Consider the following 13261-nt stretch of genomic DNA (forward strand, 5'->3'; position numbering starts at 1 on the left):
GACATAACAAGTCTTTCTGAATACTAATATGTAAATTAGAAGATTAATAACAGTATTTGAACCACTTATTTGAACCACTTAATTTATATTAGCTTATGTTGTAATACTAGCACTAGTATTCTAACCACTACCACTAGTATTCTTACCACTACCCTAGTATTTTAACAACCAACTAGTATTCTGAATACTAATATGTAAATAAGAATACACACACTAGTATTCTGAATAGTAATATGTAAATGAGAACAACTCACTAGTATTCAAACCACTTATAAGTATTACTATAGGCCGCAACATTTAAATGAGAATACTTGCTAGTATTCTTAATACTAATATGTAAATGAGAATACTAATATGTAAATGAGAATACTAGTGGTATTTCCTTCTGAATACTAATATGCAAATGAGAATACTAGTGCTATTTATAGCATTCTGAATACTAATATGCAAATGAGAAGACTAGTAATATTGCTTGCCTAAATGTTACCATGGTTATTGAAGTCATACAGCTATTTTGTTCTGAACATATTTCTGATTGTGGTCACCTCATTTTGGCAGCAAAATATGTCTAGAAGGAAACCTGGTTCTATTTCAATTACACATACCACAAGACTACTGAAGGCATGTTCATGTTGGTCCGACTCCACTTATTGTGCATGCAGTACCAAATGCTGTTTGCATCAAATTTGAATGCTGTTTAGGTCAAATTTGAGCTGCTGTTGTAACAAAGTAACAAAGGAGTTTCCTTTTGAAGCTCACAGTTTACCTACCTTAGGAATTCATTTAGAGTTTTATGACAAACATTTTAGCTTGCAGCAAGGAGTTGCATGACATTATGGTAGGCCTACAGTACAAGTTTTTAACCACCCAACCGATGCAGACAAGTAAATTCCACCGTGAATGAACAAATAAAAGATATGATACATTATAAATCAATTTAATACTTGTTAATGATGATGACCATTGATAGGGGGGAGCACTCAACTTAAGAAGTGACGGTATGTGTCTGTCAATTAGGCCCCTTGAAGTCGCATATACCCGACGACCCCTTTTTAAAAGTCATACCCAATGACCTCCCTTTTTAGGTGCAGCTACCCAATGACCCCTTTTTCTTAAATTGTATCATAAAATGCTACGATGAATAATGCGGAAACTTTCAAATTCTCTTAATTCACTGAGCAAATTTGTTTTGAATTCAGAATAAAATTAGAATTTTGCTCCATTTTTTCCAAAATTGTCTACCTGATGACCCCTTATTTTAAATTGTATACCAAAAGACCCCCTGTTTTCAATATATTATAGGCCCCCGACCCAATGACCCCCTTGTTATTTTCTTTGTACCCAATGACCCCCTTTTTAAAACAACTTTTTGTAGCGATAGGCCCCTACTTTAGGCAGGTAGGCACATATTACCCGTCACTTGTAAAGTTGAGTGCCCCCGGGCATTGACCATCATGATTGTAATGAAGCTGAAGATCCTATGTTTGTTTTAGCGGCATTATTTTTAATATATTTTGTTTGCATTTTGATGGTAACCATCTTGATGATGAGGACTGACCAATGATGATGACTATCATGTTGATGATAATGATGATGCATGTAATCGAAGCTGAAGATCCTAATGGAGATGGCATTCTCTTTTATTTGCATTTTGATGATCATTATCATGTTGATAATAATGATGTTGACCCTCATGTTAGTGTGTGACATTAATGATGACGATGATTCCTCTATCACGATGATGACTTGGACCCCATTTAAGATCGATTTATGCGACATCTAGTGACAAGGTATTGCAATTCGAAATACGCAATACTTTTCGTAATTGAATGATGTGTTAAAGTATTCACGCCACATCATTTGATCAAATTATGAGCTTTATTTTATCATAAGTTGATGAAAACCACCTCAGGAAAAACTCATTTTGAATCCATGTGACTATATAGATAGAGGTTATTTATATACTAGTATTTATTACACAGAGGCTAAGAGCAAATTGCAACATTTGACATTAACATTCAATATCATGGATGTTTTAATTGTATGTGAAGTAGTAAGCTTACCTTTTTACTCTATGTTCATGTTGTTTGGCAAAGCCAAAGTAGCACATGAATTACCTGATGATTACAGCACACAGTGGAACCCAACTAAAACATGTACACATTATCCAGGAAGGTTTAAAAAGCCAATTTTTGTTTAAAATAACAGCAGAATTATATATGTAACTGCCATGTCTGAAGCAAATTTGAAACTGGCAGTTGACCTGACCCTGACCTGGATGTAGTAATATTATACCACTTATTCTTAGTATTATTTTTCTTCACAATTTCCCTCTGGGTGTTGATAGTGTAAATACCACTTGTTAAGTATTCAGATATTTGGATAACGTTCTTAGTGGTGGCTTACTATTATACCACTTATTTTAGATGCTAACTACATGCAGTATTCATACCACTTAATAAGTATTCGATGCTAGCTATAGTATTCATACACCACTTATTTTAGATGCTAGCTAGTATTCATACCACTTAATAAGTATTCAGATTTTAGATTTTAGTATCAAACCAAACTGAAATTTAGTATTGAAACCAGGAGAATACATTCAACCACAAAAATACCATTAAACAAGTATTCAGAATACAACATGAATATATTCAGAATACTTATTAAGTATTCAAGTTTGGTAAGGTACTGCATGGTTAAAACTATGGTCCCTCACTGAGATCAATAGTACTATTGATCTCACCTCGGGCCCATAGTTTTAACCAGAACCTCTCATGGCAGTATATATTTGTATACTATGAAACAACAAAGTGACGACAAGGTTATCATATGATTATAAAATAACAAATTAATCATGTGATACCTTTTTAACATTTCTTTTGTTGTATGTGATATCGATGTGATATTGATGTTCACCCCATAAACGGCAGGAAAGTGCCAATTATAGGAATGGTCTATATAGTGAGATTTAGATTCCGATTTACAGGAGTTTATTAGAGACAAATTTACGTATGTTATAAAGGGTTCTGAGACATTCTAATAGCTTTTCTGATGCAGAAAATGTATTGCAAGTTTACGCAGGACTTGTAGTCCTGCAGCAATTTCACTGTATTGACATCTATCTGTCACTTCAACATGAATGGCACCCTTTAGCAAATTGAAAATACCCTGAGTGGGCGCTTATTGGGGCATAGGCGCTTATTGGAACGAATACAGTATGTTGCTTTGCCTACTTTTGATTACGAAAATAAAACATTTATTCCTTCTTACCTTTCTCACTGACTTGCGTTCTTTCTTATTATCATTTGTACGCAGTTGCAATGCTAGCGTTCCTGTCCTGGTAATTGTACCTGAAAAGATGAAAAAATATTAGCTGTTAATATGACATAATAGTTAATAGAGGTATAGGCAGAGCTGCTAAATATCTGGCCTAGTAGATTATTGGCACTTTCAGTAACCATCTGCATCACACGGCATTACATGCATCCTCACAGCCTCTCCCTTCCCCTTGATCATATATACCCACTCCTACCCAATCACTAAACTTACCCCTAAATATCTGTCCTAGTAGATCATTGGTACTGGCAGTAAGCATCTGCATCACACCATTAGGCAGGTTATCTCGATTCTTCTCAAGGAAGTTATCTGCTGAATACGATACCTGATGAGAAACAACCAAAATAAACATTTTTAATTAATCTCTGGACACTTTGCCTTTGATATGTCAAGTTTGCTCAATTGATAAGGCATTTGACTATGGTGCCAGAGGTTGTGGGTTGGAACCCTGGCAGTGCTTGTTAGTACACTCTGATGTAAATTGAGAAATTCCCCTGGATGGACAAGGAACTTACTGCTACTTGTCTCATTGTAACCCATAAGAACCTTAGGGAACTGACCCCCGAGAATATCTTAGGCGCAGGCAATTTCGCGCGCAAAATTTTGGACAAATAAGGCCTACCACTAATTAATTTTGGTTACTAGAAATTGAATATTGGTCTTAAAACGTTCTTTCAATTGATTTTAAGCTGAAATGAGCACGAAGCTTGCAAAAAATTTGACTTTCATCGCTTGAAGGGGCGAAGAATCAATGCTGAATTGGTCAATTTAGGGTGGCACACAGGGCACGTTGCCCCCGCCCCCTAGTTACGCCACTGATTGTGGAATGTCGAGGGTGCATGCTTCTTAGCTGCAAGTCCCTGTGTTCTTGTTTAATAGTTCAAGAAATGATATGGGGCCGTAGTGGTCAGCGACAACCTGCAAAGTGTGCTGATGAGGCTTGTGGATCAATGTCTAGGCATTGTGCCTGTGCAGAGCGCACTATAAATCACTGCACTTTAAGAAACAGAGGTCAATACTGAAATTGCATGAGAGATGCTAACCAAATGAGCATCACATGCCTATCACATGTGCATAAATAGATGTCACATGTCAAGCACATGATGATCACAATTACTACTTACCCTTCCTGCATAGTGGTCAATACTGAAATTATTGCTAGTAGATACTTTGGCTTTGATGTAGTGATGGTTGCTTTGGAAATTACGATTCAACTTTTCGACATAGGAGTGATCGGATCCCTGCATGGAAATGAACAAACACACTTTACAAAGTTTCCTTATCAAGCAAATGAATACTAAACTTACATGTTATTAATATGTTAACGTTTATGTCCTTGAATCATAATAATTTTATAATTTTACAAGGTTCGGCCAAACGGCCTGCAATGCAATAGTGAAAAATTTTCAAGTAGCCCAATTATAATGCATCCATAAAAGCTTCCAAAGAGATACCAGGGCACTTTCACTCACAATATTCAAGAAGACTAATTGGGAAGGTGGGGGTCTAATCAATGAATAGCAATCTGTTTAACATGAAATGTCATTAATGTAATAATGTGGTCTCTATGTTCCAGTATTCTGTTTTGATTAAAAAACAAATGCTTAATAATTAAATGGGGTCATTGCTCTGCTGTTGTGTTTAGTAGCACTGGGGCACAGCGGTTTATGACTTAATCGTGAGGGGGTTTGGGTTGTGGGTTTGAATGCCCACAGCATCAAAGTGTTGTGCACTTAGGCAAGGCTATTCACCCCTATTACCTCTCCCCAAACAGGTGTACAAATGGGTACCGGCTTTATGCTTGGAAGGTAAAAGAATCACTGTGTAGGAGGTGGAGTGACCCCCCCCCAGCAATTAATATTACATGGTGGAGTCTGGCCCAATCGCATACTTGCCAACAATGAAATTATCAAAAACAGGAACAATCTTATGCATATAAAAAAAAAATTTAGGTCCATGGATACTCCAAACCCGAAAAACTTGATAACCTAAACTAAATTTTTTTTAATTTTCCTGAAAAACGGAAAACTGGACAATCCAGTTTTTCAGTGTTTTGGGACACAGAAAATGGGACAATCCAGGATAAAACTGGACAGTTGGCAAGTATGCAATCCCTTGAAAGAGATGGGCACTCCAGCCTGAGAACACAGGTTCATACCCCCTTTACCTTTCTTGTGTTCAGTGGAGTTCTTAAGAGGACACTTTAAAAATTGTGCTTTGCTGATTATTTTAGTAGCATTATTGGGAGGTATGATCACACTGATGTGAACCATTATAGTGTTATTAAATTCAAATCAAATAGGTACTAACCTGTGGGAAGAGACTCTCTTCATCCAGTAGTGCAAAAATACCAATGGGCTTGGTCATGAAAAGGTTCTGTAAAATCAGATAAAGGGGCAAAGTATTTATGTATAATCTATCTGAGATTTATTTTCCAGCTGATGATACATTATTGATCCATAAATGAAATACTTTATATGTCATTTATGGCTGAATCGAAAGGATAAAATCATAAAAGATAACTTTTATTTCTATTTCTGTTGTTACAGTAAGGCAGAATAAAGTTTTTTGATGTGCAACACTAAGAAAACACTTTTGACCCCATGCGAAGACACTTCCGGGTCATGCATTGTCAGGTCATGTTTTGCCAGGCATTGTCATGGCTGTGGCATCACGGTTTCAGCCAATAAGAGCTGCCCTCTCTTCGGTGCTAGGTCACAACGACAGTGAATTGCTTTCATTACATTTGTTGGTCATCAATCGGGACAGACAAAAATTTTTATTTTTTAACGTAGATATCCACACCTGAAACTAGAACCTTCTTTAATTTCTTTTCCAAACAAACACCAATACACAAACAAAATATGTATAATTCTTGAAGACTCCGTAAATATTTATACGCCAGTAACAATTGACAATTTTAACTCATCTGGATAATCAAAATACCATCATTTTGACTTACCAATAGGGATTGGTTGTTGACAAAAGGTACATAGGTCCAGTCAATGCCCTCTGCTTTGTATTCCTCTTGCTCAAGCAGGAAAATGTGCTGTAAAAAAGTTCAGAAATTAATTCTCGCTTAAAATCTGTAACACTTTAAGCTTTACTTCGAACCTTGTGTGCAGACCATACAAAATGCTGTCTAACTTATGTCAACTTTCAAACTTAGCATATACCCAAAACAGGGAAAACAATTTTCAGAGTTTCAAATATGAGGCACAATTAAGAAACAACGAACAGGGAGGTCCTCAAACTTTTGTAGAGTAGAGGTATGTTGGCTTCCAGAAATTTGTTATTGTTTCTTTCATTGAATTATTAAACTTGTGACAGGATCATGCAAATGAATATTCTCTCCATTATACAGCCTACACAGTACTGAAAATTGAATCAAACTTGTGATTCCTTAGATATTTAAACTTTCAATGTACTCAAAACAAGTCAGACAATTCATTTTGCTGTATCTCAATACACCCAATGTAATAAAACAACCTGAACAGCGATAACAATTGAAATAGCAGCAATGCTGGAGGTATATGGTCGCATGTCATAAGTTGGGTACAATTTCCATGACAAAATGACAAAAAATGTATTCTTTGATATGTTGTATATATTGACAATCTCTAATAATTAACACCATTTTTAACCTTAACACCTGCTTAATTTTTGAGATAATGCTTAATTACTAATTAATTAATACACAGGCGTCTATGTAAATCTCAATTTTCAAAAGCGTTTTTCTCAAATCAGACCTCAATTACAAAAATGACTGTAGAATTTTTATTTTATGCAAGAATGTCATCAGATTTGGAGGATATGTTCTCAAAACATTAATGCTTCAAATGAACTATTTAAAATAATTGTATCACTGTTGTACAGAACTATCTCATTTTGGAAAATGGATCTCATTTTGAAAATCATCTCAAATTGGATAAAATTAAGATGCAATTTGAGAATGAATTTGAGCACCAATGATCCATTATCACCCAATTGGTGCTTAGTACAAATTGTTTGTCATCTCATGGTCAAAGAAGTTGGATGGGGATCACCAAAATTGTATTTTGCCAGAGCTCCTAATTGCTCCAATTTAAGTAGCATTGGGAATTTAGTGCAATACAGATCATGTTTCTCTGCCAAGAAGACAAGGTCAATACCAGTATGTGTTATTGATACTTCATGTATCCCACATCAGGGTTTTGTTTCAATTTTCTCTGTGATGATTTATTTCCACATTACAAAACTCTTTTTATTTTATTTAAATTTTTTTTTTAAATACTAGTACATGCAGTAGCAAAAAAACTGAAACCAACAATCCTGCTGGATATTCCTAAAATGAGTAGGCCTATACTGTTATTTTGTGCAAATTATTTTGCATTAGGCCTAATGTTTTTTATTTGCCACTTAAAAGTACCTGACATATTTTTCACTCAATGTTGGTGCTCAAGAGTTAGGCAAAATAAAAAATAAAACATGTTTCTCGTCCAGGTTTTGGAAAAATAGGAGGAAGAGGGGCTTTTTATTTTTTATTGGCAAAATGCCCTTAATTGCCATATTTAGACGCTTTTTATCATTTTTCAGACTAGAAGCTGAAAAACATGAAGAGGCTCTTTTTATTTTGTTGTTTTGAGATGTCAACCCCTCTGGTCATCACAAAATACTTCACAAATGCTTCTAATACTATTGTAAAGGCTTATAAGAAGAAGTTGCAACTTCTCTAGTATCTTTACAAAAAGTATTGACAGAAAGATTGCAAAATAAAAATAAAAATGCAAAATCTTCAAAAAAGGAAGCGGGAGGGGACAAGAAACATGTTTTTTTTATTTACTTGGCCTTAAATGAAACCACTGTTCTGTTGGAATGTGTACATTTTAAAATTTATGATCACATTCTCAGCTAACACTTATTTCTGAAATATTGAAAATTACATTCTCTATTTTTTTAATTCCCCCCCCCTCAAACTTTTAAGGGGGTACTACACCCTTCGATAAATTTTTGACTATTTTTGCATTTTTCTCAAAAATTAATAACACACTGGTAACAAAAGTTATGTATATTATTGGGGCAAGGAATCCATTTACTACACTGAAATTTCAGTGACCCAAGACAAGCGGTTCGTTATTTATGATAAGAAATGAGGTACCGCTAGGATGTACCTCATTTCCTATCATATATACTGAACCGCTTGTCTTGAGCCACTGAAATTTCAGTGTAGCAATTGGATTCCTTGCCCCAATAATATACATAACTTTTGTTACCAGTGTGTTATTATTTTTTGAGAAAAATGCAAAAACAGTCACACATTTACCACAGGGGTGTAGTACCCCCTTAAGTTAAAACTGGAGAAAAGCTGATGAAGTTACTAATAGTTTACTAAAAATCATAGACTGAGACTCTAAATTTAGAGTCTTATGTAAAAATACATTCAACATCAGAGGGTTGACCTTGTTTGGGGACACAGAACAAGAAGCATGAATTGGTTGTTTACAAAAGACCATGAACAGCAATTAAACCTAATATACTTGACCATGAGAAGTCCAGACACTGGGTACTTGGTTCCATACATTACCATACTTCACAAACCATAATAGTTAGCACCCTATAAAACTAATTGGGTGGATTATATCTCAATTTGACACTCAAATTGGATCTCATATTGGATCTCAAATTGTGTCTCAATTCTTTTCAATTTGAGATGATTACAAAATGAGATCCATTTTCCAAAATGAGATACTTTTGAATAGCAGTGTATTGTAAAGGTCAATGACCTTTTTATGAGTAATTAGCGAGATGGTTATTCTATTATGGAGGAAATGAATATCAAGAAGAGAATTGTACATTAGCATATTTCTAAAAATACTGAAATTCAACTAGGATTTCATTAAAAATGAAAAAATGGAACATATAACCCTTTAAGGTGGTACTACACACCTTGATAAATTTGTGACTATTTTTATTTTTCTCAAAAAATAATATCACACTGGTAACAAAAGTCATGTATATTTATAGGGGTAAGGAATCCAGTTACTACACTGGAATTTCAGTGACTCAATCCAAGCGGTACGTTATTTATGATAAGAAAAGAGGTACCGCTAGAATGTACCTGACTTCTTAACATATATAATGAATCCCTTGTCTTGAATCACTGAAATTTCAGTGAAGTAATTGGATTCCTTGCTCCTATAATATACATAAAACTTTTGTTACCAGTGTGTATTACTTCTTGAGAAAAATGCAAAATTTGTCACAAAATTTATCAGAGGGTGTAGCGCCACCTTAAGTAGTCAGTAATTGTTTTAGTTGTACAAATTCAACATTCAAAGCTGTCAATACATCATACCCTCCCTAGATTTGAAAAAGTAACCAGTAGTTTTGACATGCTGACATGTGAATTTTCACATATGCCCTATTGCACACTCCCGCATCCGCCTGCTCCACATCCGCCTGCTCCTCCACCCCTGGCATTTTTTTATTTCAACTGATGTGATTTTTTTACTGAATAATTTATAATTATATGCTTCAGTAGACTGAAAGAGTATAATATTAGGCTTAAAATGAGGTATCAACCACTGCTGTAGGATATGGGGTTACGGAAAGCCAATCAAATTTGTATCGCAATTTTCAGAAAAGTGTAATCCCTCCACCCTTTTAGCATACCCAACTTATGACATGCGACCATATACTACAATTATTTCATTACTGAAACACCTGACTAAATTATTTTTGATGTATTGTTCTCTGAATCAATCTTGGAGGACAGTGTTTTGATGACATAGTTCGCATGTCTACAGGTAATTCAGTTTTAGTGAAAAATAATTGTTTTGCTTGAATGCATCACAATTGCAAAAAATATAAGCATTAGTAAGAAGTACCTGGTTGAAGAAATACTGCAATTGTTCATTGGCTAGATTGATGCATATCTGCTCAAAGCTGTTGGTTTGTAAATGCTCAAACCCAAATATATCCAAGATACCTACAAGAAATCAAATTAATAATAATACAATTATAAATACTTCTCTCTAGTATTCTGTTACAAAGTATGACAGGTAGTCGCCATCAGGATTGTTGTTGAGTCACCAAACTTGAGACTACAATATTCTATGCATGTATCTTACTTCTTTCAAAGGATTAAGCCACAAGAATTACAGGGTTGAGTTACAAAGAATCATGGTGTGTCCGAGTCATTGGAGTCTCCAGTCGAATTGAGTCAAGTCTTGAGTCAAGTTGAATTGAGTCATCTGGAATTTGCGCCTCAAGTATTAAAGTTTGAGTCTGAGTCATTTGGGATTTGGGACTCTAATCAAGTCTCAAGTCCTATAATGTTGAGTCCAAGTTGAGTCAAGTCATTTGAGTCCAGTCATTACAAGTATGGTCTCCGTATTATACTTACCTATTTCTGTAGCCTCCGATGCAGCTATAGTTACCTCTGGAGCCAGCTGTTGATTGATCTTGTTTACTATCCAGCTAAAGAGACGCCCATATAAGGCTTTGGTCATTGCATCTCTTGCATCTACAACAAATCATGATATGGTTATTTTCAAACTATCATAATGGTAATATTTTCATCATACTAAGCATCCACAACAAGTGTGCTTTTGATGACATATTATCTACATTTGCATCTACATGTGGTTGCTCTATCTGAAAAGCCATTATATTGATCAGGGTTTATACATACATAACATATTTCATATTTTGATTTTCATAGCACTTTTTACCTAGTTTTAAAGTGGCGCTGTTTATGGGTAATATCATAATCCATTCACTTCCTCCACAAATCAGATGCCTCAGGCAGGGCCAAAGGCATATCATGTCTGTACTTAGATACTTAGATTCAAACACCACATGGATTGGGACAGTAAGGGATTACTACTAGCACCCTAATATTTTTGAAACTTACTGCCAGATACGTGTAAATGTATGTATGGTTCTCTGTACATGGGACTGATGGCTTAATATCCCCTCTGAAGGACAGAGTACTCTCATGGTTCATTTACCCAATTCAGAAGAGCAGAAATCTAAGATAAATCTATACACATGCTACTAACTAAATTATTATTTTTTCCCCAAGTCATCAATACTGCCCAGGATTGAACCAGGACCTCATGCATGATGCACCAGAACCGAGTACTCTAAACACAGCGCAATGCACCAATATCAACACCAATGTACAGCATTCTGAGGCCTGCCTATAAAACCAAAGTTCACATTTGGATGATGAAGAGTGTCTTTAAAATACAATACAGAAATGGCATTGACAACCACAAAGAACATGTCTGAATTTTAGAGTCAGCCATTGAAACTCACCCTGTGCTTGTTGTTTGGTATAATTCCTTCTAATGATGGAGCCCTTGGCATAATTGGATGAGAAAGTCAACACATTTTTGACTTTTTCAGGTTCAACACCTAGTAATTCCTGCAAATACAGTGCAAATCATATAAGAAAATTGCTGTGAAATTCCAAGGTCTGATTTGGTCCCCAACAGAAGATCATTTCTCCCATACTCTACAGGCATTTGGAATGCCCTACCAGCATATGCAGCTTCCAACCAGGATTTGCAGAGTTTCAAGTGAGATGTTAAAAACTAACTTGGGACAAAGTCATCATTGTTCATTAGTTAACAGTAATTTTCTTTTTTTCGTCACAATTTCAAAAAAAATATTTGTCAAGCATATCTAGGCATTACTAGATGAAATCAGGGAGATAACGATGACAAAATGTCAACCACACTAAGTGACTTGGTGAAAAAGGATCACCACAGATAGCGGGTTGGACATACAGAATAGGCTGACGATCAGGTATTACCATGACCATATCCGACTATAACAAGTTCTTTATTATGATCACTTGCTCAACTTTTTCAGATAAGCCATGAGTAGATATTTTATACTGGGACTCATGCACCAAAGCATCACCCAACATAATTATCACTTGTGTTTGCTTACTGTGGATGCAGAAAAATAATACATTTCAACATTGGTATACATGTATAACATTAACTTACCGTTATAGTTTGAATAGACTGTGTTGAGTCTTGCACTACTGCACTGTCATCATCATTAGCACCAAACTGGATCTCTCCCATAGATAACACAGCAGACAGGATCTTGTACATCTCATCAATTTCCTGAAATTAAAATGGACACCTGTTAAATACAGCATTTTGTATAGCATGCAATGCTAGAATCTGGTACTTTTAGCAGAGCGGAGGAGGAACGAGAAAGAAAGGGAGAAGGTAGGGTGAAGAGAGAGGATAGATAAGAAGGAGGGAAGAGGGGAGGAGCGAAGGAGAGGAGGGGAAGGGAGATTGAGGAGAGGGAGGAGGAGGGGGTAAATGAATGGAAGGGAGAAAGAGAGGGAGAGAGTGAGGGGAGGAAGGGAGGGAGGACTCAGGAGGGAAGGGTAGATGAGAGGGAAGATGCTTGAAGGATGCGGTCTTCTTACCTCATCTAAGAACCCCACAAGATCCATAGCATTTGTGAGTGATGTGAAATGTTTCTTTACACCAGCCGGGTTGTTTTTAAGACATCCAGGACCATTGTTGAGATTTCTGAAAAATAATATCAAATTATAAGGAATCTTTAGGAATCACATATTTAAAATTATTATCCTAATCTTCCCAATTATTTACCTTGACAATATAAATTTCAATCATCCAACATACGGCAATTGATTTGTATACAGTCATCAAATTTGTAAGAACAACTCATAAAACATTTTTGTAAAAATGTTTGTAATCTGAATCAAGTGGAAGCTTGCAAAGGTGGCTGATTCCAATCTCTCTTACTGGATTAACATTTACCTGTTACTTTACCAAGATGATCAACCATGTTTAATTTCAAACTGTATGAGACCCACTCTGACAAAACCAGGAACAACTTGCTTTTTTGATAATTCCTGATTTCAATATAAATGTAAGCACTAGAC

General features: G+C 35.5%; 1 protein-coding gene across 1 annotated transcript in view; it reads right to left on the minus strand.

The window, feature by feature from the left end:
• LOC140171444 (myosin-IIIb-like) overlaps window positions 1–13261 on the minus strand; it is a 70716-nt gene that overhangs the window by 36713 nt on the left and 20742 nt on the right. Inside the window, 10 exon segments of the mRNA XM_072194705.1 lie at window positions 3274–3353; window positions 3553–3664; window positions 4464–4580; window positions 5650–5715; window positions 6302–6388; window positions 10206–10306; window positions 10724–10843; window positions 11641–11749; window positions 12339–12461; window positions 12779–12884. Coding sequence (XP_072050806.1) covers window positions 3274–3353; window positions 3553–3664; window positions 4464–4580; window positions 5650–5715; window positions 6302–6388; window positions 10206–10306; window positions 10724–10843; window positions 11641–11749; window positions 12339–12461; window positions 12779–12884 — 1021 coding nt within the window.

Source organism: Amphiura filiformis, chromosome 15 (genome assembly GCF_039555335.1).
Source record: "Amphiura filiformis chromosome 15, Afil_fr2py, whole genome shotgun sequence".
Taxonomy (NCBI): Eukaryota; Metazoa; Echinodermata; class Ophiuroidea; order Amphilepidida; family Amphiuridae; genus Amphiura; species Amphiura filiformis.